Raw genomic sequence first — 27394 nt, 5'->3', positions numbered from 1 at the left:
CTGGATGAACAGCATGGACAGTCAGTCCTGACGTCCATGCTGTCTTCCCTACACCCCGCCGGTACCAGAACGCCGGTACTGATCCGGGGATGCTGGTGGGCGTCTGGGGTCACAGCTAGCGGTGACCCCAGATGCTCCGGACCATGGCCGGATTCAAGGGGGACAGAGGTAAGCAGCGGGGTCCCGCGGTGGGTCCCCGCTGATCACATGGTCCTAAGTCCCCAGGCAGGGGGCTCCCTGGGGACTGGCTGCAGCGTGGAGCCAGGCGACCAACCTGCGCTTCCACTACCCCCTGGGACAGCGGACCGTAGCAGAGCGGTAGCGCTGCGGCGTCCCAGGGGTTAAATGCATGCCAGGGGAGCGCGCCTTCCCTGTCTCACAGCCGGCGCCTCCCCCGCTGCACACAGCCCTCTCTGCATGCTGCCGACTGGTCCTGTGGCAGCGCTCCTCCCCCAGGCCAGCCTCCTCTCTGCTCCTCGGCGGCCATCTTCTCCAGAACGCATGGTGAACGCTGCTGGAAGCGCTGGACGGAAGCATCGTGGTCTGGGTCCCCCCGCATACCTCTCCTCCGCTGTGGTCAGGTCTGTGTATGCAGCGCTGTGTCCTACCAGGCCCTGTGTCTGTGTAGTTGAGTGATCAGCGCTGTTAGTGCAGGAATTGTTATTTTTCTGCATTGTATGTGACTGTGCTAGCGCTGCTGCCTGTAATCTTTTCTTCTCTAAACTGTCAGCTTTATTACTGTCCCTGTTCTTTCTGCTAAAGCCCTTGCGGTGCGGTGCTGCAGGGTGGTCTCTCGCCTATTTAATACTTAATTGGTGAGAGAGGTCACATACGTGGTGCCATCATGTCTGAAAGTGATTTTCCCCTCCGGCTACAGTGTACCACGTGCAAAGTACCGTTAGCGGAGGGGGAGGGTAGCGCGGAGGGCCTTTGCCGGCAGTGTTTGTCCATGGCGCGGCCTATTACGGTTACAGCACCGGTACAGGAGCCGCCCTGGGCTTGTTTCGCTCAGGCGTTAACAGCTTTAGTGGGCCAGTTAGCTCCGCAGCCCGCGTTTACTCCGATGGGTTTGTCCCAGCAGTCTGTGGTGTCGTCACCCATGCAGGGGTTCCCACGACAATTGGTGGTACCCCACAGTCTCCCTATTTCCCTGCTCCCGGGTTCTCAGGAGCCAGCGTGGGTTAACTCCCTGACGAGTTCTGTACAGCACTTGTCGGATGTGTTGCAAGGGGAGTCTGTGATGCGGTCTCATAAAAGGCCGGTGGCGTCTCTGTCCGCTCCTTATGAGGATGACGAAGGGACGTCTGATGATGGGGAGATTCTAGATCCTTACGATCAGGAACCTCTCCATACTAAGGACGCTGATGCTAAGTCCAAAGTATATATTTCTGGACTTATTCGGGCGGTCCGCACAGCCTTGGTGATTGAGGACGAAGTTCCCCCAGCGGCTAAATCTAAGTATGCCTTTTTCAAAGATGTGAAGGGCGATGCCACAGTCTTTCCTCTTTCGGGTCAGTTGGTGGACCATTTAGAGGAGGCGTGGAAACAACCTGGCAAAAGATACCAGCCGCAGAGACGCCTGGCGGTGGCTTATCCGTTCGCGGATAATTATTTTGCGAAGTGGGAATCCCCTCCACAGGTGGATTCTCACGTGACCCGTCTTGTCCGTAGTGCCACATTGCCGATGCCATCCATGTCCTCCCTTAAGGATGCTACGGACCGCAAGGTAGAAATCTGCCTGAAGTCCGCTTATTCCCTTGCAGGGGGGGCAGCACGGCCGGCTATGGCCATTTGCTGGGTTGCCAGAGCGATGGAGCGCTGGGCGGATTCATTAGAGGCTTCTTTTGAATCCGACTGTCCGGCCGATCAGGCGGAGTTGATTGGCAATCTCCGTGATTCGGCCACCTACATCAACGAGGCGGCTCTAGACATTAGTACTCTGGTGTCTAGAATTTCTTCAGCAGCGGTAGCTGCTCGTCGCACCTTGTGGCTGCGATCCTGGAAGGCGGACGCAGATTCCAAGAAAGGTCTGGAAGCGTTGCCGTTTACCGGAGAAGTTCTCTTCGGTCCGGATCTGGATAAGATTGTGGCCACGCTGGCGGCAGCCAAATCTGCCTGTCTCCCGTCGGCCGCTGCTCCTTCTGGTTCGGGACCATCGTCCTTTCGGTCATCTAGGGCCCAGGGCAGGCCCAAACCACAGTCGTTTCCTCGACAGGCTGGCCCTAAGAAATCGGTCAAGCCCCGGAAGCAGGCATGGAGTACCAGACGTCCGGCCCCCAAGCCAGATGACAAGCCTGCGGCCTGACGGTCCGGGCCTCCCTTTGGGGGATCCCAGGGTGGGAGGCCGCCTGCTACAGTTCGCCCAGTGTTGGTCGACCACTACGACAGACACTTGGGTTCTGGAGGTGGTTTCCCACGGATACGCCCTCTCCTTCCGGCACAGACCCCTGGCTCGCTTCTTCACCACGGGTCTCCCATCAGACCGGAACAAGGCTACGGAGCTGCGGAAGGTATTGCACACTATGCTCCAGGCTGGAGTTATAGTGGCGGTTCCATTCTCCCAGAGGGGCCAGGGTTTCTATTCAAATCTATTTTTGGTACAGAAACCCAATGGGTCATATCGTCCGATTCTCAACCTCAAAGCACTCAACAAGTCTTTGCGGGTCCCGAAGTTTCGGATGGAGACCCTACGGTCCATCATTCTGGCGCTGGAACCTGGGGACTACTTGGTGTCATTGGACATACAGGACGCTTACCTGCATGTCCCTATTCTTTGGCGCCATCAACAGTTCCTCAGGTTTGCAATCAGCAGCGACCACTTCCAGTTTCGGGCGTTACCTTTTGGCCTGGCAACAGCACCACGTGTTTTCACCAAGGTGATGGCGGTCATGGCGGCTTCTCTGCGGCTGCAGGGAGTCCGCATGTTGCCGTATTTGGACGACCTGTTATTGGTGGCAGGATCTCCAGAGCTCCTGTTACGCCACTTGGACCTGACCATTGCACTGCTGCAACGGCACGGCTGGCTAATCAACTGGCAGAAGTCCACTCTAATCCCGTCTCGGAGGATTCTGCATCTTGGAGCCTTATTGGACTCGGGACAGCAAAGGATCTTCGTGATGGAGGACAAGATCTCTGCTTTACAGTCAAGGGTGCGCAGTTGTCTGCACAGCCGCCGGGTGTCCTTACACTCGGCGATGAGGTTACTGGGCTCCATGGTGTCGGTGTTCGACATGGTGGAATACGCCCAGTTTCACTCCAGACCTCTGCAGCACCTGATCCTGTCCAAGTGGAACGGGCTGACTCAGTCTCTGAAGTCCCAGACGATTGTGCTCACCCAGGAGGTTCGCCTGTCCCTTACGTGGTGGTTACAGACGACCCACCTCAACAAGGGACGTCCGTTCTGGGTTCCAAATTGGGTCCTGTTGACAACGGACGCCAGTCTTCGGGGCTGGGGAGCAGTTTCGGGTCCACACTTGTTCCAGGGCAGGTGGACGCCGACAGAAGCGGAGCTTCCAATAAATATCTTGGAACTCCGTGCGGTCTTCAATGCTGTCCAGCAGGCACAGCGGTTTCTCCAGGGTCGCCCGGTGCAGGTCCAGTCGGACAATGCTACCACCGTGACCTACATAAACAGGCAAGGAGGAACTCGCAGTCGGGCGGCTCTCGTAGAGGTCTCTCGGATCCTGGTTTGGGCGGAGCGCAATCTTCCGGCCATATCAGCGGTCTTCATCCCGGGAGTGCTCAATTGGGAGGCGGACTTTCTAAGTCGCCAGGACGTTCATCCGGGGGAATGGTCCCTGCACCCGGACGTTTTTCAACTACTGGTGGACAGGTGGGGTCTTCCAGAAATCGACCTCATGGCGTCCCGGCACAACAACAAGTTGCCGGTGTACGGGTCTCGCACAAGAGACGAAGGGGCGTCTCTGGTGGATGCTCTGTCCGTCCGGTGGACGTTCCGGTTCGCATACCTGTTCCCTCCGGTCTCCCTTCTTCCACGGGTAATCCGGAGATTCAAACAGGAAGGAGGGACGCTCCTGTTGATAGCTCCCGCGTGGCCCAGACGGCACTGGTTCTCAGACCTTCAGGGTCTGTCCGTGGACATTCCTCTGCGGTTGCCGCTACGACCGGACCTTCTGTCTCAGGGTCCTTGCCTTCACCCGGACCTGACTCGGCTGTCTTTGACGGCGTGGCTGTTGAGACGGCCATGCTGAGGTCCCGGGGGTTTTCCAGCTCTGTGGTGCGTACCATGTTACGAGCTCGGAAACCGTCTTCTGCGAGGATATACCATCGCGTGTGGCATACGTTCTTCCAGTGGTGTCGACCGAGAGGTTATGCACCGCGGGAGTTTCGTCTGTCTCGGATTCTCGCCTTCCTGCAAGCGGGACTAGATCATGGGCTTCGCCTTGCTTCTTTGAAGGTACAGGTTTCGGCCCTATCTGTCTGGTTTCACCGTAGGATTGCTACAATCCCGGATGTGCGCACCTTTATGCAGGGTGTTCTCCGCATTCAGCCGCCCTTTGTTCCACCTGTGGCGCCTTGGGATTTGGCTGTGGTCCTGAGGGCTCTCCAAGGACCGCCGTTTGAACCACTGGGCTCAGTGGATCTTAAATGGCTAACAGCTAAGACTGTTTTCCTTCTGGCCATTGCTTCGGCCAGACGTGTTTCTGAGTTAGGGGCTCTTTCTTGTAGACCCCCTTTCTTGGTTTTTTATGGGAACAGGGCAGTGCTCCGCACTCGGCCCGAGTTTCTTCCCAAAGTTGTTTCCCAGTTTCATATTAACGAGGAAATAGTTGTTCCGGCCTTTAACTCACCGGGTCTTTCCGTGGGTGAGGCCTCTTTGGATGTTGTGCGGGCCTTAAGGACTTATGTTGACCGCACTTCTTCGTTTAGGAAGTCGGACGCTTTGTTTGTCCTCTTTGGCTTCCGTAAAAAGGGTTGGCCTGCTTCAAAGCAAACTTTGGCAGCCTGGATCCGTATGGCTATTTCTGAAGCTTATCTTCATGAAGGCCTACCGGTTCCTCCTTCTCTGAAGGCTCATTCCACTAGGTCTGTGGGTCCTTCGTGGGCAGCTCGACGTGGTGCCTCGGCAGTTCAGATCTGCAAGGCTGCTACGTGGTCTTCTGTCCATACCTTCGTGAGGTATTACAGGTTTGACACCTTCGCCTCTCAGGATGCTTCCTTCGGGCGGCGGATTCTCCTTTCTGCACAGGAGCGTCCCCACCCTTAAAGGATACTGCTTTGGGACATCCCCAAGGTATCCTGTGGATACCCTATGGACCCTGAAGTAGAAAATATGAGATATGGTAAGAACTTACCCTTGTTATCTCTATTTCTACAAAGTCCATAGGGTTCCACAGGACTCCCGCCCTGTCGCACCTGTGCTGCAGATGGGCTTTGCTCTGGTCACCGGTTTTCCGTCTCCCTCTGGTGAGAATGTGATTCTTGTATGTGTCCAGATCTTTGTTCTCTCTCTTCCTTCTCCTCCTCCGGCCTATGGCTTGGTAACTAACTGAGGTGCCTTGGCCCGGGGGCGGGGTATAGGAGGGGGACCTAGTGCATCCTGGGAGGCTGAAAGCTTAACTCTTTGGTGCCCTGCGACTGACGTCACACCTATACCCCAAGGTATCCTGTGGAACCCTATGGACTTCGTAGAAATAGAGATAACAAGGGTAAGTTCTTACCATATCTCATATTGTTCCTAATTGTAAAGTGCTATGGAACATGCTGGTGCTATGTAAGTAACTGTTCATAATTAATGTTAAGAGACCACATGGGCCAGGGCTTAGTGTAGCAGTGGTACCGGAGCAACACTGCCTAATCTCTCTATCAGCGGGAAAGGTGGGTTAGGTTACTTAATCCTTCGGGATTCTGATTGCTGTAATTCTGTACCCAACCTATTATGACCGTGTATACTTCCTTACTGCGTGGCAATAAATGGGGTGATGCTGTCTGTTAATGGTGTTAAGAATTCTCCCATATTTTAAACAACAAGAACACAGCTTTATGTCTATGGAAATGAGCTGTGGCATGTTTATGAGTCATGGGAAATAGAGATTTTTGCCACTTACATTATGAATTAAAAATCAACCAACATTAAAACTATGTGTTACACAGCATTCAGTGGCGGCATTAAAATCACATTCATTGTTTTCCTGAGTGATTGTCGCCTTTCCTCTCTTTGATCCACACCAATAGCTAAAGGAAACCAAAAGCATCCTGAATGCAAACAATGCAGCTCAATCATTAGTATGCACTTCTGGCAAGAAGACTCATAGGGGCGTATTCAATTAGCCGCGGGAGTTCACCCGCGACTAATTGCCGGCCCAAAGTCCTGCAGTGAGGAGAAGAGCTATTCAATTAAATAGCTTTTTCCCCGTGTCGTTAAATCGGGACTCGTGCGCGTAAACACTGGTTCCGCGTAAACTGCAGAATCTGTGTTTTTTTCCTCGCGCGTGAGGCCGAATAGGCCGTTTTTATGCCGATTTTACCTCGCACCTCCATGAGATGCATGGTAAAGTCCGCCTGCGGGGACTCCTGCGTACGGAATCCCCCCTAATTGAATCAGAACAGCGCAACAATTAGCTGTGGGATGAACTCCTGCGGCTATTTGAATATGCCCCATAGTATAAATTATAGGTTCTTCTCAAATGCCCATGTACATAGGAGAAAAATATACGAAAGAACTGAATGAATATACCACATTCCTGTCATTATATAGATTACTGCTAGGGTTTTCACCATTCATTAGGTTAGAAGTCAATAAAAACGGCACTTATGATTTTATTTTTAGCGTGCCCGCTTTATAATCATTCAGGGATCACCCCAGTGATGAATTGTTAGGGCCTTCTCACCTCCAAAGTAAGACCCGTCCGACAGCTTGACCTCCTTGTTTCCCTTGGTCAGTACACTAACCACACCGTGCTGGATGAAGTACATCTTCTTGCCAATCGTTCCCTCACGAATAATGTAGTCCGTGGGTTGGAAAACCTCAAACTTCAGTTTGGTCAGCATTGCAGTCACAAAGCAGGGGTCAGCATTGGCAAAGAGTGGCATAGATGCTACCAGTTTCCGGCAATTAAAGTTCACTATCTCCTACATACAGAAATGGGGAGCAAGAGTGTGTTAGACATTGAGGAGGGATGACATAAAGGGAGAAAAAGGTTACCACAGTTACACTATGTAGACAGAAGTGATTGGACACCCCCGCTCAAGTGAAATGGTCCCATGTATACCATTGCACACGAGTTCCAAATGGCCACTAATGTGGCGGTTTTGATAAGAACACTTTGTAGGGAGGCCCATTCACTTGCAGTTCTACAGAAAACAAATGTTTTTATCAGGACGACAATGCAACTGTCATGTTTCCACGAAAACGCTGGACTGATATACAGAATATTCGGTAACCTGAATGGACTGGACAGTTCAGAGTCCAGATCTTAACCCCATTGAGAACCTCTGGGATGAATTGGAGTGACGGGTACGTTCTAGGCCAACTCGACCTTCTTCAGTGTAACGGTTGGTCACTGTACTTAAGGCGGACTGGCAAAACATACCGCCTGCTGTAGTCCAGGAACTTGTGGACAGTTTGCCAAGAAGGGTGTCTGTAGGTCCACACTGTGCAGTGATTACTGCAAAGAACTGACGTCAATAAAATCTCGTTGATCTTTTTCCTGTCAGTGTCCAAATACTTTTGTCTATATAGTGTATTCAGCCACCAAACCACTACATGTACTTAGTATTTAATATTTGTACGAATAAATCATGGAATGTAATGTATATAGTACATATAACATGCCAACTATAGGAGACTAGAAAATATATTTGTAGGCACACATAACGAACAAGGTTTTGTATTAAAAAAGTCAAATATAATAATAATTAGAACATTAATCAGGAATATTTTACCATGTTCACATTTGTGAAACATTAATAGGATGGGCTTTACACCATCACCCACTTACATGTAATCTATAGTTAAACAAATTTAAATACATTTTAAAACATGCATCTTAAGAGTAATAATTTGAATTATGATGAACAGCCCACATTGTTACACATGGTCTATTTATGTAATAATATTGGACTAATGGCATGCAATATGCCTCTCTATGGGCCGATGCAGTGCCCAGTACTATACAATTATAGCAACAGCCACTTATAGCGGATTTCTGTTCACCTCTTGAGGCTTGAGCATTAAATAGAGCTTTCTGCCCTTATCACGACAGCCGCCAACACGTTAACCCATAGCTCCGGGCACTTATCCCAGAACCTATGGTTTAACACGCGTTAGCCGTAGATTTACCGTGCAAGGAAAAGGGCTTCTAATTAAATAGCCTCGGGCGTAAAGTAGCTATCACCCTTTTCCCCGCACAGTAAATTAACTAAGGCCCTATAGGTCAAAGTAAAATTCTGCCTGAAATGGTGCCATCCTGCTGTGTATAGGGTTAAATAGAAATCTTTTTACTCCTTCATTAAAATGGTCCTGATCCCACGTAACTGCTATTAGGACTCCTCTGACCATCTTTGTTAGTCACACAACTCTGAACAAATGTAACAGCAACTATTCTATGCAGACATATACAGCAGAGGTTCCCAAACTCCACCATTGCAGTCCAGGTTTTAAAGGATATCCATGCTTGCGTCCATATGGTAAAAGAAAATTGACTGAGGTACTAATTAAGTCATCTGTGCTCAAGCATGGATATCCTTAAAACGTGGAGAGTAATGGTGGAGTTTGGGAACCTCTGTCATACATAAACAGTGCATCCATTACACATCCCTTCCAGCTTCATACCTCCCTGAGTGGCTCATTCAGTTCTTCCAAGATACTGTCCTCATCAAACATCTTCCCCTGGTAACGATGCTCATAGTAATCATGGATCCTTTGGCGAAAATCTGCTGGCAGTTTGTGAAAGGACATGTACTGCTCAACTTGTTTGTACTGTGAGAGAGACCAATCAGCATGAGACCAGATAGGAGACATTGGTGCAGAAAAAAAGAGACAGCCATTCAACCTGTATACTCAACTACAATGAGTCCTTTTATGCTTCTGTATAAAATAGAGAATTATGGGGGGGTATCTAGCTATATATTAGATACAATTTATTTATATGGATGATATTCGGGTAACAAAAAATCAACAACAGTCATCTATATTTATGAACATGTCACTGTTCTGCTCTTAGAAATGTATTCGAAAAATTGCAATGAGTCCAATTTTATCGCACTTCATATTACTCATTCACCCAAAGCTGCAATATACAGTAGCACATAAGGTTCTCAAACTTGGTCCTCAGGACCCAAAACAGTGCATGTTTCCAGGTCTCCTCGGAATCACAAGTCAAATAATTAGCTCTACCTGTGCATCTTTTAATATGTGTCACTGAGTAATGAATACACCTGTTCACCTGCTGGGTGACCTGGAAAACGTGAGCTGTTGGGGGTCCTGAGGATTGTTTGACAACCACTGCAGTAGTGTTCCCGCTAGCTTGTGGGGGTACCGGCCGGAGTCTCGGCACGCGCTTCCAATTTGTCACACTTCTGGGCATGCTCAGCACTTACAGAGGTGCTGGGCTTGCCCCAAGCTCTCTATTCACCCAGCGGTGATCGGTCACCGTAACTTTTCCCACCTGCGGGACACTGCGTCCCATGGGTGGGAAAGGCTCAGGGCAGCGCGCATTTTGTCCTTTTAAAATCAGGCAGGGCGCTGCGCCGTGCTAAATCAGCCAATCGGGAACATTACTGCAGTAACACCATAGCTAGCATCCAGCATAAGGTGAATTATATAGGAAACCAGTGTATCATGCCAAATTTGTAATTATGCTCTGTGCCAACATACAAAGAGAAGTTAAGGTGGCTGCATTAAAAAAAACAGTTGGCATTATGGATTAGACAGATACAATAAATTGTTAAGACTATTCAGTAGTGTAAAGGCAGTTACAATACGAGGAGGGTGTGTGCACCTGTAATACACAATAAAGAGATATTACAGAAAATAAAGAATACTTACATGGAATGAAATATAATGTATCATCATTTAAAACAAAAAAACATTGGGAGATAATACTCCTATCTAGCTGTGTTTTGTCTTATCTGACGGCTAATCTGGACATTAAAAACACTTATGAAATACTGATGTAAATCAGTTGGGGCATGTATAAGTACACAACTGCATATACAACAGAAGAATCATCTCTTTGGATCAATACACCCAAAACATTTAAACCTTGACACCTTACAAAGAGAGAATTTCTAACAAAGTAAAGCTATTATTATCTTTAGGAATGAAGCAAACCTATAAAATGCAAGGAGTGAGATTATGGGCACATAACTTGGCAAGGAATAGGCAAGCGCAGCAGACAGTGGTATGACTGGGTATGGGGAAGAAGGTGAGGACTATACATACTGTATAAGTATAGGGAGTAGCAACTATACGGCAAGAGAAAGAGATAAGAAATAAATAATTATACAAACATGACGTCAGTTTAGTACACGGAAAGTGTAAATTGGTCAACTGTATACAGAAACTCACCTTCTCTTGGTATTGCCTGCGAGAGGAGTCCAGTGATTGGATGAGAGCAGTGGCATGCCCAATGAACATGGCATAGCACGTAGCACCCACGATCATGCTCAACATGGTGAGCCAAATGTCAGACATGCTTTCAGGAGCCTGGCGCCCATATCCGATACACAGCATGTGGCTCATAGCCTTGAAAAGGGCGAAGGAGTACAACTCACTCCACGAGTCATTCTGTGCAACAAAAGATAGAATTAAATGCCCGCCTGTAAGGTTTGCCCATACTTAGTCTGATAATCAGGCAGAGGATAGGCATTATGTACATTCACCTTCTCATAATCAGAGGAAAAGTGCACATCCCAATTTCTTCGTGCCCGTGCTGACATGTGGCATGGATGAGGCATGCCACGGATGTGTACATATGTAGTGTGCAAGGACATGGCTTCATGTCTCCAACTATTCAAGTAAAGATGCATGCTGCAACCATCTAGGAGCGAGCATCAATAAAGTGCACCCACACACATGTGCAAACACTGTGTCCCACACTCATGCATCAGTAAGTTGCGTCTCTACACTGTGTCCCATACATATACCCCTCAACAAATACAGACCAAGAGATCCGACTACAGTGTCTGCTTAGGACACGCTTTACCCAAAGCAGCAGAGCGGAGAGACATCACTTGGGCTGAAAGAAGAGAGAGCAAGAGAAAGAAGGGAGAATGAGGTGGGTATAAGCAGACCATGCAAGGGAGAAATTAGTATGTCTATTCAGACATGGCTGTGTGTATGGTCAAGACAATGTTGCCAAAAGTGTTTAGAGGATTCAAACAGTGGTTAAGGAAAGGAGAAGCCTTATGGTAATGGAGGACTACGGAGTGAATCTGAGACTATTAGAATGGCCAGTAAACAGATAATAGTGGACAGTGTAATAAAAATAAAAACAAAGGGGATAAACTAACAAGTTCCAACAATAGAAGGGAGAGAGTCACAAGAAGAAAGGACATAACAAGGAGGTGAAGTGGAGAGAGGCAGAGAAGAAGAGAGACAAATCTATTATTATTCCTGTGCTGAGCCATGCGATTCCAGCTGACACACACACCACGTCACTGATCCTGGTCTCCTGTGCCTCCGTGGTTTCTCATATGCCAGTTTGCGGCTGACTGGCACCGGCCTTCTGTGCCAAGCCGAGTTATAGATGGAGCTTCAAGGACTTAACCCCTGCTCTATCTAAAAGCATGGCAAATAAGATTCTAGTTAAATAGAGAGAACTATTAAATAGGTTTGTGTCCTTCATTTCAGTAGTATCACTGATCCAAGTTTTTTCCAGATTAGATGAAGAACCCAACTATATAATGGTCCAAGCTACAGGGTTGTAGCCTCAGTTTAACCTTGGGCTAAACACTGAAAACGAGACAAAAAAAAGGGTCATGTCTCAGGCTTTGTCTTGCTGTCAGTAAGTTCTGATATCTAGGACAGGGGAGCGTCCTTAGGCTTAATACTCTCATGAGCATAAAGTAACCCGTTTGTCTTTAATAACGTTCTTTGCACATGCAAATTTATGCTAAATATCTTTTAATTTATTCCATAATTAGCCAGGAATTAAATTTAAATTTCAGCCATTTTATCTGCACTTATTTTGTATTTACAAACCAATCGCAAAACTATTATGATTGAGCAATTGCATTTTGTCCATAAGAGAGATGTGCCCAGAAAATACTGTGTTGGCTACTTACCACCATCTTGTTGATGGACACCCAACAATTACTAGGGAATTCTTGAAGCATGGGAACGAGGAACTGAAGGCATCCGTCCCAGTGGCACAACAGTAGCATCATGGCAATCAGGTTAAAAATCCTCATCACTGCGCTGGCCAAATCGTAGGTCATGTGGAATATCTATAAGACCATACTGAAGAGTTACTAGGGCTAACAAACATATTGGGAAAATATTCATTTAAGGCCCTGAGATGGTAATGAGAAATAGATAGCAGTAGACAGAAACAAGTTGGATGGATGTATATATAGGATTATTTCTTTGTTAACGGTTACTTATATAGCTCAAGCATATTCCATTGTGCTTTACGAATGGGAAAAAAACTGTTAGAACTCAAGACTGGGTAACAACAGGCAGACAACAATCTATAGGATGGGTGAAAAAAAATATACATGTATTATAAATGAAAAACCAAGAACTAGATGAAACTCGGTTCTAGACAGCAGGAAAACAACCTCAAAACGTAAATGAATGTAATCAAACTAAATAGAAAAATAATAAATGACTAGTTTTCCTTGAATGTGAATTACAATGTGTCTTTTAGTTGAACTTTGTGGTAACATCTAAAATGATCATGTTCTGGTTTCCTTTAACCTTCTAATATATGTGTATTGGTCACGACTGTAATCTTGTCTTTACCTTCTGTTTTATGCAATTTGTTTTAAACACCACCTTTTAATGCCCAGATGCATAATGTAGGTATACGGTCGGCATCCCGGCGGTCGGGATGCTGGCACTCAGAATACTGCATCCCGACCGCCGGGATCCCGTACCCAAATCCGCAATGTATTGTTTTCTAGATAAGGGATAAAAGTAATAAAGGCATGACAGAGCCGTAACTAGACTTTTTGGTGCCCTGTGCCAAAAAGAGCATTGGCGCCCCCCTCATTTTTCAAAGGGACATAATGCACCCAAAAAAGGGCCATGGCTTCATGGGGAAGGGCCAGGGAAGAGATAGGGGAGGCCAGGATATACTGGGGATGAAATAAGAGGAAGCTACAAGTGAGAATGATAATAAACAGAAATTTGACAGGCCCAAACCGCGCCCCCTGACCTGTGGTGACCTGTGCGATGGCACCGGCCGCACTACCCTAGCTACGGCCCTGAGGCATGATCTAAGCTCTGACTATTCCCACCTTAGAATGGACAGATAGATATGGGATCTTTGGTTTCTATGTTGGGAGCCTGCAATAGACAGATAAAGCAACTAATGTTCTCAGTTCATGGGCTGCATGTAATGTCTGCTTGTAGGCAGTCTCCATTTCCTATAGTGATTGCAATGATGCACATGTTCATGAATTTGAGGCTTAACATTAACACAACGGTTTTTTTAACACATGACAATAGCTGAAATACCAGACACACTAAGATAAATATATTACGAGGTAAGAATCTATAAACTCTGTACAAATGTTATGAGAAGTAAAATGAATGCCCCAGTGATGCCTTTTTATAGCTGGGTCATATAAAGCAGCGGCTGGCATGAATTAAAACTATACTGCAACCTAAACGAAAGTTCCTAATAAGGATGGGCAAAGAGGTAATAACAGATATTAAACTGCTAAAAAAACATGAGCATTACCAAAAGGTAACATTAATGTGATTTGTTTGGATGTTACAAACTTAGTTTAATAAGGCGATGTTATAGTTAATACTTTACCTCGGCTACATGGCTAACAGAAAATATTATTGGCTACTTTTATTGAATAATTATTTGTACCTAATCCTATCATACGTTGTCTCAATTCATTGTGCAAAGGAAAGGGAAGAGGCAGGTTAATCATGTACTACTGTATATGAGCTTAATAAGAAATAAGGTCCTGTTACTGTGGTTTTGGTGAAAGGCTGGAAATGATAAGTCCCTTTGTTTTATTTGGAGGTCACTTTAAATATTGCTTCATATACAGTTCTGGGATTGCTGAGAGTTTTAAAGAAGTTACACGTCTAGGAAGCCACCAGGATTGTTACTGATTGTAGCTGTTACAGCAGGCGAAGGCCTAGGGGTCTATTTACTAAGCAGTGTTAGGAGACAGAGTGAAAAGAGATAAGGTGCCAGCCAATCAGCTCCAGTGATAAGGTGCCAGCCAATCAGCTCCCAACTGTTATTTTTCAAACACAGCCTGTGAGATGGCAGTTAGGAGCTGATTGGCTGGCACCTTATTACTTAGTAAATAGACCCCTTGGTATCTGTTGATGCTGCTGTTTGGTTTCCTTGCCAGAGCACTCCAGAGTCCAGTGCAGTAATATCTCAATGTATAGGAGGCAGCATTCTTTACTGTGGAACAGTAAAAGCGAGGAAAAGAACTCCAGGAATTAACACTTAAGAACAGATTGCACTAAAAGGGAACTACAAACCTCAATGAAGGAAGCTATTATTAACATATGAAGTGCTATTTAAATGGTGAAATAATGTAGGTAATTGAAAGCTCCTTAGAAACAGCAATAACACAATAAAACCTATTTATTTCAATTAGTTATGGGAATCCAAAACCACAATTATGATCAGCAGTAAAAAAAATGCCTATCATGTCATGATTTTAATGCTAATAATAAGAGGACTACATAATTATTATTTGTTACCAGTTATTTATATAGCACACACATTAAACAGCACTGTATAGAGACTATTTAGTCATTCACATCAGTCCCTGCCCCAGTGGGCTGACAATCTACAGCCATAGCCACACGTTTTGAGAATGACAAGTATGGATTTTCACAAGTTTGCTGCTTCAATGTTTTTAGACCTTTTTGTCAGATGTTACTATGGTATACTGAAGTAACATTACAAGCATTTCATAAGTGTCAAAGGCTTTCATTGACAATTACATTAAGTTTATGCAAAGAGTCAATATTTGCAGTGTTGACCCTTCTTTTTCAAGACCTCTGCAATTCGCCCTGGCATGCTGTCAATCAAACTCTGGGCCACATACTGACTGATGGCCGCCCATTCTTGCCCAATCAATGCTTGGAGTTTGTCAGAATTTGTGGGTTATTGTTTGTCCACCCGCCTCTTGAGGATTGACCACAAGTTCTCAATGGGAATAAGGTCTGGGGAGTTTCCTGGCCATGGACTCATAAGCCAGGGCGAATTGCAGAGGTCTTGAAAAAGAAAAGGTCAACACTGCAAATATTGACTCTTTGCATAAACTTAATTTTCAATAAAAGCCTTTGACACTTATGAAATGCTTGTAATGTTACTTCAGTATACCATGGTAACATCTGACAAAAAGTTCTAAAACACTGAAGCAGCAAACTTTGTGAAAACCAATACTTGTGTCATTCTCAAAACTTCTGGCCATGGCTGAATATTCCCTAACACATGCACACAGACAGATGCACACATGGGTTCAATCTTGCCCAAAGCCAATTAACCTAACAGTATGTTTTCTGGATTGTGTGAGGAAATCACACACAAACCTGGGAGAACATACAAACTCCATACAAATAGGGCCCTGGTGTTATATAACTTAAATTTAATAAATTCTATTTTAGTGTGTTTTAAGTTCAGGACGATCTCACAGGGAAAAAGAACAAGGTTAAAGAGTTGTAAAGTTCGTCCTGGCTGCGATCTATATATGTAAATAAGATTCACCATTGAAGGAGCTGTCACTTCTAACTAGACCACTGACATGGCACCCCGCTGAGCCATTGCATTAAGCACTGAATATTCTGAGAAGACAAAAGCTAGTATGGAAACAGTATCCAAAAGAAGTCTGCACTGGGTGTTTGAAACCTTAGTAGGGAAAATTATGCAGTTAAAGTGTTTTATATACAGTGTTTCCCTACACTCCAAATTATTTCACAGGGAGGAGAAAAAAAAAATAGTAAGATGTAAACATACATCCATCCTAAGGTTCTAAGGGGGGAATTCTATTCTCAGAAACATCTGCAAAATGGCGTGTGGAAAGTCAAAACAGTACTTCACAAACATCACCACCAATTTTTCTTTGCACCCCATTGCAGTAGACTGGAAAATTAGCATTCTTGGGCTACTGTAATTCTTGAGGATGTGCGCAGCCAAAAATCGCGGTGGGACACTGCTGAGAATTGTATTCCCTCTTAGGCTTTTAGCTATGAGTTACGGTATTACTGTTTGGCATCAACCTTTAAAGAATGAACATTTTCATTTTATTATTTACTAATAGTTGTTTAATTTATTGTTAGTATAATTATATTCCAACATTTTGATTCTCTTTCACATTTGTTCTCCTTCATTTTAGCCAGCACATGTCAAATGAAGGAAATAATGGAACTATGGGCCTAATTCAAAATGTAACACTTAGGGATGAATTTACTAAGATTCGAGCTTGGTCGAGTTTTGTTTTTTATTATCTCGATTTGCATTGCCGAATCTCGGGTGATTTTTCAATTTTTCATCTCGCAAATTTACTAAGAAGTGAGCTTAGCTGAAATGAGTTTTCCGATGGTGAAGCAGATCGAGATATCTCCCCCGAGTTGTAAGTTTAGATGAGATTACTCACCCGAGATTACAGTGTTCTCTCTCTGCAAATCTCTCCCGAGCTAACAGCCTGCACATATCAGTGAGATATATGAAGGCTGCTTGTGTTATACCTATAAAAGACGGGTTAATTTTTTTTTATTTTTAAATGACATAGGGTGTCGTCGTCCCCCCCACCCAAAAAAAAAAAAAAGCCTTAACCAGCCCCAGACTGGTCAGCCAGTCCCCTGGTTCCAAAAATTACGAGGAACAAAACGAGTAGGGTTCCACCGTAATTTAGGAACCAGCACCTCGTTGCAGGGCCAGTGCCGGTTTTAAATATAGGGGTAAACAAAATTGCGTAGGGGTCCCCCTATATTTAAAACCAGCACCCTGGTTCCTAATTCACGGTGGAAGCCTACTCGTTTTGTTCTCCGTAAATTTTGGAACCAGGTCTGGCTTACCAGTCCGGGGATGGTTATAGCTTTGGGGGGGGGTCCCTACATCATTTTTTTAAAATAAAATCACTATACATTAACTACACATGCAGAAACATACACAAATCACACTAATCTGTGTATGTTTCTGGCAAACTCGTAGCTCAGATGGGTGAGTGTTTGAAACTTCAATTTCTCTGCGAATTTGCTCAAATCTCACCCGGGATTTAAATCTCGATTCTTAGTAAATTTACAAACTGCATCTTTTTCATGAAAAGTACTTGCGAGTTTGCCCGATGGTGAGAAGATTCGAGTTTGCGATCTCACCCGAGTTTTACGAGTGAGATTTAAGAACTCTCTCCCAAAATCACCCGAGGTTGTCTCTAGTAAATTTGCGAGATGAAAAACATGCCTAAACTCACCCGAGATTGTCATCTCGACCAAACTCGGATCTTAGTAAATTGACCCCTTATGTTAATGCCGCAGGAGGCGTTTGTTTTTTTTCATGCAGCTGAAGCCAGAGAAGCTACGTACATGGACACAGCCATTGGTTTCAGCACACCTACAAAACAGGGCCGACACCCACCCGTTTTCTGGGACGCTGCCTGATCTTGCCCCCGCTTCTCACCCAAATGGCTGTAGCCTGTCAATCAGGCTGCGGAGTCTGGGCAATGCGAGCGAGCTCACATAAGGGAATCTGTACATGTGCAATACATATCCTGTGCATGAGCAGATCTACAAACATCTGTTACCCATGTTACCTATAACAGTTTTCTATATCTCAGTATGTTACCTATAACAGTTCTATATATCTAAGTAAGATATTGAAAACTGATGCAGGAAACATGGGTCAGAAATGATCGTGTTACAGTCGATTCGGTGAGTGCTTCAATAACCCCACATGTAATTTAGCCACTTTGAAGTTTATAAAACTATGAAGTCCAGTAAGTACTTACATATGGTGCATGTTACCACTATATATTACATAGTATATGTGAGAGTTTTATAATGATCCCACAGGCTAGAGTTAAGGAATCACAAAAATAACTTTTGAAGCACTATGTCCTTCCCACAGGCTGCCAGTTAGACAACCCAGAGTATACAATGTTTTTTTTATATTACTCAAGGATTTTACTTCTGGTAAAGCAACCATAACTTACATCAACGTAGGTGAGTAGCTGCCCAAACATGGCAGCCTCAGGCATTTCATTGCCACAGCTGTCCAAGTTCTAAGGCAACCAAATGACTGGTGGGCTGCATTCTCATAAGCTCAGTCCACAAAATGGCTGCCTTCACTCTCTGTAGACTACAAATGTCATTGGTGTTCAAATCCAGGTAACTAATCACATTGCAACATAAATATTGCAAGGACTGATTAGACCTCTTCATTGGGTGTGTTATAGTGCACAGGCTGCAATGTCTCATTACTGAACACACACTGTGACACAGACATATGCATTGTAAGAAATTTTGGAGACAATCAGGGCCACAATTCTGACCACATCCAGGATAAGAATTGAACAAAATAACAAAATTCCTGTGAATCAGAATAGGGGGGAATATAAGAGAGTTATGGTAGACTTACCTTTGTTAACGCTTTTTCTTTAAGGTCCATAGGGTCCACAGGGATACCATGTGGAAATGTGGTTGGAGTGATCCAGGCACCAAACAGTTAAGCTTTCAGCTCCCAGGATGCCTCAGTTCCTCATCCACATATACCCCGCCCCTGGTCACAGGCATTCGGTTTTGTAAATAAGCCAAAGATAGAAGAAGGAAAGAGGAGAAGGAAGGACAATGTACACCAGAAACACTCTCACACAAGATGAGAGAATCTGGGACAAAAAATAAAAAATTACCCAATGCAGTCAGGTGTGTCACGGTGGGTACCCTGTGGACCCTATGGACCTTGAAGAAAAAGAGTTAACAAAGGTAAGTCTACCATAATTTATTTTCTTCTTCAGGGTCCATAGGGAGTCCAAAGGGATACCATGGGGATATCCTAAAGCAGTTTCCCTAAGGGTGAGGATGCTCCAGAGCAGAAAGGAGAACCCACCGCCCAAAGGAAGCATCCTGAGAGGCAAAAGTGTCAAAGGCGTAGAACCTAAGAAAGGTGTGGACAGAAGACCACGTGGCTGCCTTGCAGAATTGTTCTGCAGAGGCACCACAACGAAACCCCCATGATGGTCCCACAGACCGGGTAGAATATGCTGTTGCCGTCTTTGGAACAGGGAGATGAGCCTGCGTGTAAGCCTGAGAGATAGTCATACGCAACCATCGAGCCAGAGTTTGTTTGTTAGCTGGCCAGCCTCGTTTGTGAAAACCATACAACACAAAAAGAGCGTCTGATTTTCTAAGAGAGTTTGTAGTATCCACATAGATATGGAGAGCATGAACCACATCCAGGGAGGCTTCACCTACAGAAAGGTCTGAAAAGTGGAAAGCTGGAACCACAATCTCTCTCATGAAAACAGGACACTACCTTAGGAAGGTAACCCTCCCGAGTATGGAGGACAGCTCTATCCTGGTGAAAAATAAAAAAGGGGGAGCGACAAGAGAGCGCTGCCAAATCAGAGACTCTGCATGCAGATGAGACAGCGAGGAGAAAAAGTGTCTTTGCTGTCAATCACTTCAAAACTACTGAGTCCAGAGGTTGAAGCGGGGGAGCTTGTAGCCCCTTGAGAACTAAAGACGAATCCCACGGTGCCACCGGTGGGACAAAGGGTGGCTGAATTCGGAGAGCACCCTGAAAAAAATTCTAACATCCAGCAGAAAAGCGATCCTTCGCTGGAACCAAACTGACAGCACAGATACCTGTACTCTCAGGGTGCCCAGGCGGAGACGGAGGTCTAACCCAGCCTGGAGAAAAGCAAGTACCCGGGAAACCCTAAAAGCTTTAGAGTCATACTTTTTGTGGGAACACCATTGACCAAAATAATGCCAAACTCTGTAATAGATGCAGGCAGAGGAAGGTTACCGTGCCCTAAATATCGTCTTAATCAGAGAGCTGGAGAAACCTTTGGCTCTTAAGATGGAAGACTCAAGACAGACGAGGTAAGTCCGGATGCAGGCACTGACCCTGCGCTAACAGAGGAAGAGGAAACTGAGTGTCTATGGATAGATTCTGTATGTCAGTGAACCAGTGACACCTGGGCCAAGCAGGAGCTACTAGTATTACTGTGCCGCCTTCCTGCTTGAATTTCCTGAGGACCCTTGGGAGGAGGGAAATCAGAGGAAAGAGCTTGAAGTCCCACCTCACTGCCAGCACGTCCCCAAAGACGGCTGAGGGATCTCTGGTCCAGGACCCGTACCTGGGGACCTTGTGGTTGTGATGTGAGGACATGAGGTCTACGTCTGGAAGGCCCCATTTGTTCATCAAGAGTTGAAAAATCCCAGGTGAAGAGCCCACTCTACGGTGTGTATGTCCTGACGACTTAGGAAATCTGCTTCCCAGTTGAGGACTCCTGGGATGAATATTGAGATAGCCAGAAGATGACGTTCTACCCAGATCAGAATGTTTGTCACTTCCCTCATGGCTGCCTGATTTTGCGTGACTCCCTGATGATTGAGCTACTGTGGTCGCGTTGTCGAGCTGGATCTGGACCGGCCTGCCTTGGAGTAGGTCCTGTGCCAGGATGAACGCTTTGTATACTGCCACAAGCTCCGGGATGTTTATGGGCAGGTGACTTACCTGATATGTCCATCTACCATAAAAAGGTATGATGTCACCGCCCCCCATCTTCGAAGACATGTCTGTGGTGAGCAGCACCCAGTTTGTAATCCAGAATGGGCGACCCTTAATTAGATGAGCCTTTTGTAGCCACCACGAGAGAGAGAGCCGAACCTCCGGAGTGAAAAAGATCCTCTAGGACTGTATTAGATGATACTGCCCGTTCCACCGGGAGAAAATCAATTTTTGCAGAGGCCTGGAGTGGAACTGAGCATATTCCACCATATCGAAGGTGGATACCATTGACCCCAGTACCTGCATCGCTGATAGAATGGATACCCTTTGCTTGCGGAGCAATTTGCGCACTCGCAATAATAGGGCCGAAGTCTTGTCCCCTGGCAGAAACACCCTTTGTGATTGAGAATCCAGAAGTGCCCCCAGATGTACCATCAGCTGTATTGGAGAAGGAGAAGATTTCTTCCAATCGATGATCCAGGAATGCGTCTGTAGGCAGGCAATAGTCAGTTGGTGTTGTAAAACAGCTGTAAACTGTGCCAATATCAGAAGGTCTTCCAGGTATGGCAGTATTCTGACTCCCTGACGCCTGAGATTGGCCATCATAACCGCCATTATTTTGGTGAAGAACCGAGGGGCCGTTGATAGGCCAAAGGGCAGTGCCTGAAATTGGTAATGTTGTTGCAGGACAGCAAACCGTAGAAATTTTTGGTGGGGTGGCATAAAAGGCACATGCAGATATACATCCTGAATGTCCAGGGAGACCATAAATTCCCCAGGTTCCATTGCCAAAATAATTGACTGAAGAGTCTCCATATGGAACTTGGGTACACGGATAAACTTGTTGAGGGATTTCAGATTTAGTATAGGGCGATGAGACCCATTTGGTTTCTGAACCAAAAACAGATTGGAAAACCCCTTCCTTGTTGAACCACTGGAACCGGGATTATCACCCTTGACCGCAGCAGGGAATAAATGGCCTCCTGGAGGACCAAGGCCTTGACAGGATCTGATGGGGAAGATGTACAAAAAAACCTTCTGGTGAGGATGCCTCCAGAAGGTAAGGGCAAACCCATGAGAGTCCACTTCCCGCGTCTGTTGTTGTTAGATGCCAGTAGTCCGCAAAATGGCCTCCCACCCTGGGATCCCCGAGGAGGAGGACCGTCCCATCAGGCAGTGGGTTTGTTGTCCAGCTTGGAAGCTGGACGTCTGACCAGCCAGGATCTCTTAGTTTGCTGCTTGGTGGTCCTGTGAGAACTAGACGGTCTGGAAAAAGGTGGCTCTTTTTCTCTTCCCTGAGGGCAAAAGACTGCCTAGACTTTGATGTAGCTGTAGATGGCAGACCTGCAGATTTTGAGGCTGCCAGAGTAGCCATGATCTAATTCTGCTTCAAAAAGTATGTTTCCATAAAGAGGTAAAGATTCCAGAGCCTTCTTGGATCCCGCATCTGCTTTCCAGAACCTTAACCCAAGGGCTCTACGAACAACAACCGAAGCTGCAGATGCTTTAGAAGCCCTGAGCCCAGTATCTATTGCAGCTTCTAAAAAATAGGAGGCCGCTTCCCGCATGTGGCAAATATATGTCAGCTGTTCTCTGGTAGCATTTGGTAGAGTATCTGACAATGCCTCAGTCCATTCTTCAACAGCCTTGGATACCCAGACAGGAGCCATAGCCGGCCAAGTAACAGCTCCAGACAATGAAAACACCGATTTAAGACATGTTTCAAGTTTTCTATCTGTAGGATCTATAAGGGAAGATGCTGACGGTAGCACTCCTGACTAAATGTGTCACATGAGCATCAACAGTAGGAGGGACTTCTCACTTAGTACATTCAATAGGTGGGAAAGGATTCAAAGATGCTAATCTTTTAGTAACATGGAACTGTTTATCCGGGGTACTCGATGCTTCTTCCATAAGTTCAGTGAGCTGCTCAGACTTAGGAAACTCAGCTTTTACCACCTTCTGGTGTTTAAACACTGGAGCCTTAGGTCTAGTAGCTGGCTCATCATCCTCTATATTTAGGATTGATTTGACCGCCATCACAAAAGAAGGGACATCCACTGTAGGAGGACAGTCCTCCTCTCCTGATAAACCTGGAGAAGAACCCGGCGCATCATCTGACTCCTCCGATGATGCGTCTGAATCTACATGCTGAGCAGACTGATAAAACGATATTGTCCACTTAAGTGCTTTAGTGGATACTGGTCTGTTTGCCTGCAACATTTGACTGAGCCGTTCTTTGACCCGAGTGGGCATAAATATCCATCCAGGAAGGATATGAAGGGGGGGGGCAAACATAGCTGGCTGGAACTGCTGTGGTTATCTCATTATGGGAGGCAGCATGGGAGTGTAGCCAAATGGTTCACTAGTTGCGTCATAACCTGAGACAAGGAGGACACTCATGATGGCTCTTGTACAGGGGCTGGTAGACTGCACTGGTGAAGTGGTTCTTTGTTCTAACAAACAGCGCACAAACCATCCTGTATAAAGTCCTGAGGAGACAAGCCCGCCAAACAGCTTTTACATAAAACCAGCACTGGGGCCTCAGTTTCCTGTTTACCCTTATTCTTAGACATAATAAATAAGTGCAAATGTGACTGCCTTCACAAACAATAAATGTGAAGTACAATTTGGGAAAGAAACAACAAAAAAATATATATTCCCCACACACCTGTAGCAAAGGGTTGAGGAGAAATAGCAGTGATAGTTATACCTGACAGTACATGAAAAATAAAGGCAGTGACCACACAGCAGAGCCAGCAAAAGTCGCATACAATACATATACAATATACTTACAATGGGCCCTAAATCAACTTCTCAGAACACAAGGCTTGGTAGGATTTTGAGCGCTGTATAACCTGGCCTCTGGGGAGAGGTATACAGGGAGACTAGACCCAAAAAAAAACTCCTGAGACCAGCAGCTTCAGCACAACATTGATAGTGGTCACTGGGCGTCTCATATACAGAGGAGGGTGGGAGGAGCAACCCAGACATGGGAAAACCTCAGCTGGATCAGCGTCTGGGCTGGGGGAGGGCCTTCCTCCCCTATGCTGTATTAACTCCCCGGGTGCGCTGGCCTTATAACATAGCTGCCGCCACTGTCCCCGACACCAGACTGACTTGCCCCGGTGGTCTAGTGCGGGAGCGGACACAGTGGTCACCCCACTACAGCAACCTCCGGCAGGTCTCCAACCGCCGGAGGTACGGACATTACCTGCATCCCCGTGCTTCCAGCTGCAGTACCGGGTCCCAGCATCGCCATTAGCGAAGCTCCACCGGTGCCCGCCGATATCACCAGTCTGGTGGAATGCCGGTTCAAATCCCGACAGTGACAGGCCAAGAGGTGAAGATCCCGATGCACGGTGGTAAGTATGCAAACCCTCCCCTCCCCCCCCCCCAAACCCTCCATTAGGGGGGCCTAACCCTAACCTCCCCCGCTAGTGCCTAACCCCACCTCGCTGCACCCTAAACCTAACTCTCACGGGGGGCGCCTAACCCTAACCACCCCTCCTAGTGCATAACCCTTACCCCCCTTCCCCTAGCCTAACCCTAAGTCCCCCCATCCCCTGGCTAAGTGTATACTTACTCGGCAGAGGAGGATCGATCTGGCATCCTCTAAGTTCCGGCGTCGGAATTAACATAGGCGTGCCAGTGCGTTTGAAAGCCGTTGCAGGGACATGCATAAATTAGGAACTGCGATGCCATATGCAGCTTGGGCTTTCACTACATGCAATGAGGTTAGGAATTTCTGAGTAAAGTCAGACCTTGTGCCAGTGTTTGTGAGGCTGCGATGGTTCTCAATGTTACCAATGGTTTTGCAGTCTTGCTAAACATTACGGATGTGTAGAAGGTAAGGTGGGCGTCTAGAACATGAGGGTCTATCAAGTTGAGGTTTAGTTTATATTTTCGGTAACCCTTTATTAGTACAAACCTCTATTTGGACAAAAATAATTAAGAATATCAAGTTACAGTTAACAGTAACATAACATGCTTTAAATAATAAATCATGTGCACAGCAATGACACGAATGCTGAAGTTTCATACTGAGTGCGTGACACAGCAGGTTGCTTGGGGCCCTATATGTCACTTACACTGATATACTTTATTGAGGGATTGCCAGCAGTATCATTACAGTGTCTGCTGGAGCTGCTTTGTCATCTGATTGCTTGCTAGTTTTCGGACGCTGTGTCATTAGCAATCAGGATTATTTACCACAAAGTTCTAACCCTTGTTTGATCCTTACTATTATGCACTTGTAATGATGACATACCAGTTTTAGATAATGTATTGTGTCAGGCTTCTGTGACGTGGTCTCATTTACATCATACTTGTCACCAACCAATGTCCCTGGGAGTAACACTGACCAATGGTGAATGTATTTGATGACTCACTCTTGCTCTTCCACACATTATGTAAATATCTACGTATCACCCAGTTCTAAATGAACTCCTGATATTCCCACAAAGTCATGTCACTTCTAGAATTCTTTGATTGAACTAGACTTAAGGGTAAAAAAAATAACAGAACTTTTCTGGATGGTATGATTACTTATGCTAGACATACATTATAGAATTATCCGTAGTTTATCGTCCAGCATGTCTGATAGACCCGATCATCAGTCGACCGCGTCTGGCAGTATATGCACAACAGTTCCCCTGATCCTTAACAGGGGAGGAATGGGAAAATCTCTCTTTCCCAAGTGAGGAAAGCAGATATCATGGGCCATCCACTGTGATATATCTCATCGTGTATGGCCACAATATCTGATGGGTGTCAGGCGGTCAGATAAAATGTATCCGTCAAGTGTAATGTAATGTTTAGTTTTGTATTTATACATAGACTGTAAATCCTTACTGTAAGTTGTAAGTATAGTATATTATAAGTTGTTAACCACTTATGTATCTATATAGGAGGCACATACCAACAAGTTACGTGCTTTTCAACAGGAGAAAGATCTATACAGGATATATACAGGGTCTCTGGAGATATGTAGAACACGTCCATGTTCCTCTCTAACACAGTGACAAGATGGAGTCGTGCAGAGAAACAAACAGCAGCCATCTTGCTAAAGGAGAATGCTTCACTTAAGGAGCATTTTATGGAGACAGCGCAATAGCGCACTCCATATTTCAACATTTAGTCTCACTCTAACCGTTGAGTCTGTAATGTAAATTTACTACACAGCACTTTTCAAAGCTGCCCGCATCTTCTGCAGTTTTGGCTGCTTGATTTAAAGGGGCAATAATGTTAAATACACAACCAGGCATATTTTGTATTTAATAATATTGCTCTTTTAAATCCAGTGGCCGAAACTGATGGCTTTGAAAAGCGCCACATAGTAAATTTTCCACTGTGTTAATGACAGGGCCAGATCAAGGTATGTGGGGGCCCCAGGGCAACAAACTTGTGGGGCCCCCTATCAATATAATTGTATAGAATATATATCATTTAAATATATGTACCGCTAAGTCTGCACTACTAGATGTGCACAGCCAGGCAACACGCCACTTCACATTGCATTTATCTAAATTGTCTGATTGAATGTGATGAGCCGCCAGACATCACTGCAATGCCCGACTGCGCACACATCAGCCATTTATGCACCAATAGGTGGGAGGGGGACATGGACCTACAGGCAGATCACAGGACCATCTTTGGATTAGTCCACCTGTGGCTCAAGCTGTTGTGGGACTACAAGAACTTGCATACCCTGATGGGCCCTATGGGCAGATCTTAGATCTTAGTCCCAGGGAAGCAGAAAGTTGCCCCAGTGTGCTGCAGGAGAGCTACATGGGCTGGCAGGACAGGTAGTGGGTATACCCAGGCAGCAGATAAACAGCCGGGAAGGAGTGCAGGCACTGCCCTGACCCGCTGGTATAGTACTCACTGGTTAGTGGGGGGAGTGCTGTGTAGGATCTCTATCTTCTCTTCCTCATACTCCAGCCTGTCCAGTGAACCTTCCTCCGCCAGACCGAGTACCAGACGATCAAAGGAGAGCGGCAGCAGCGGGGGAAGGCCTCCGAAGCCTGGAACAGCATTGGGGCACTTGTGGCCAACAGCGCTGACTTCTGTCATCAGCCCGAGAGCACCAGGAGCTGCGGCCATCCAGGAGCACAGAGACAGTTTGGAAAGGGGTGCGTGCTGTGGCCTATCTGCCTTCCACTCACTGGCTGTCGCAGATGTTGCTGAGGAAGGGACGGGGACCACACCAAACTGCTGAGCCGCGGAGGTGAACTGGAGCACAGGCAACAAATTGCCCCTCCTATAATCTGGCCCTGGTTAATTACACAAAGTGCAAGACTGACAGTCCGCCTCATAAATCCCCAGTTACCTTTCTTGACATCCAACGTGCAATAATTGCACCAGAGCATATGACTTCCTGTTTCCTGTTGCATGCCGGACCACCTTTACCCCTTCCTTTCCTTGTCTCCCTTTACTATAGTATCTTTACAGCATAATGTGCCTGGTACATAAGCCACCATTTATACAGATCTTACTTGCTCTCTGCATCGGATATCATTATATACAAGGAGCAGATCTGTGTAGAG

General features: G+C 46.0%; 1 protein-coding gene across 1 annotated transcript in view; it reads right to left on the bottom strand.

Annotated features, from left to right (window-relative positions):
* HCN2 (hyperpolarization activated cyclic nucleotide gated potassium and sodium channel 2) overlaps window positions 1–27394 on the bottom strand; it is a 49426-nt gene that overhangs the window by 7597 nt on the left and 14435 nt on the right. The window contains exons 3-6 of the mRNA XM_088460337.1: window positions 12250–12411; window positions 10532–10750; window positions 8795–8941; window positions 6852–7092 (exon numbers count right to left, since the gene is read on the bottom strand). Of these exons, the coding sequence (XP_088316463.1) occupies window positions 6852–7092; window positions 8795–8941; window positions 10532–10750; window positions 12250–12411 (769 nt within the window). The remainder of the gene's footprint in view (window positions 1–6851; window positions 7093–8794; window positions 8942–10531; window positions 10751–12249; window positions 12412–27394) is intronic.

The sequence above is a fragment of the Taudactylus pleione genome, unplaced genomic scaffold, assembly GCF_031769625.1.
Source record: "Taudactylus pleione unplaced genomic scaffold, aTauple2 ptg000044l, whole genome shotgun sequence".
Lineage (NCBI taxonomy): Eukaryota > Metazoa > Chordata > Amphibia > Anura > Myobatrachidae > Taudactylus > Taudactylus pleione.
This window is presented reverse-complemented; position numbering and strand designations above follow the sequence as displayed.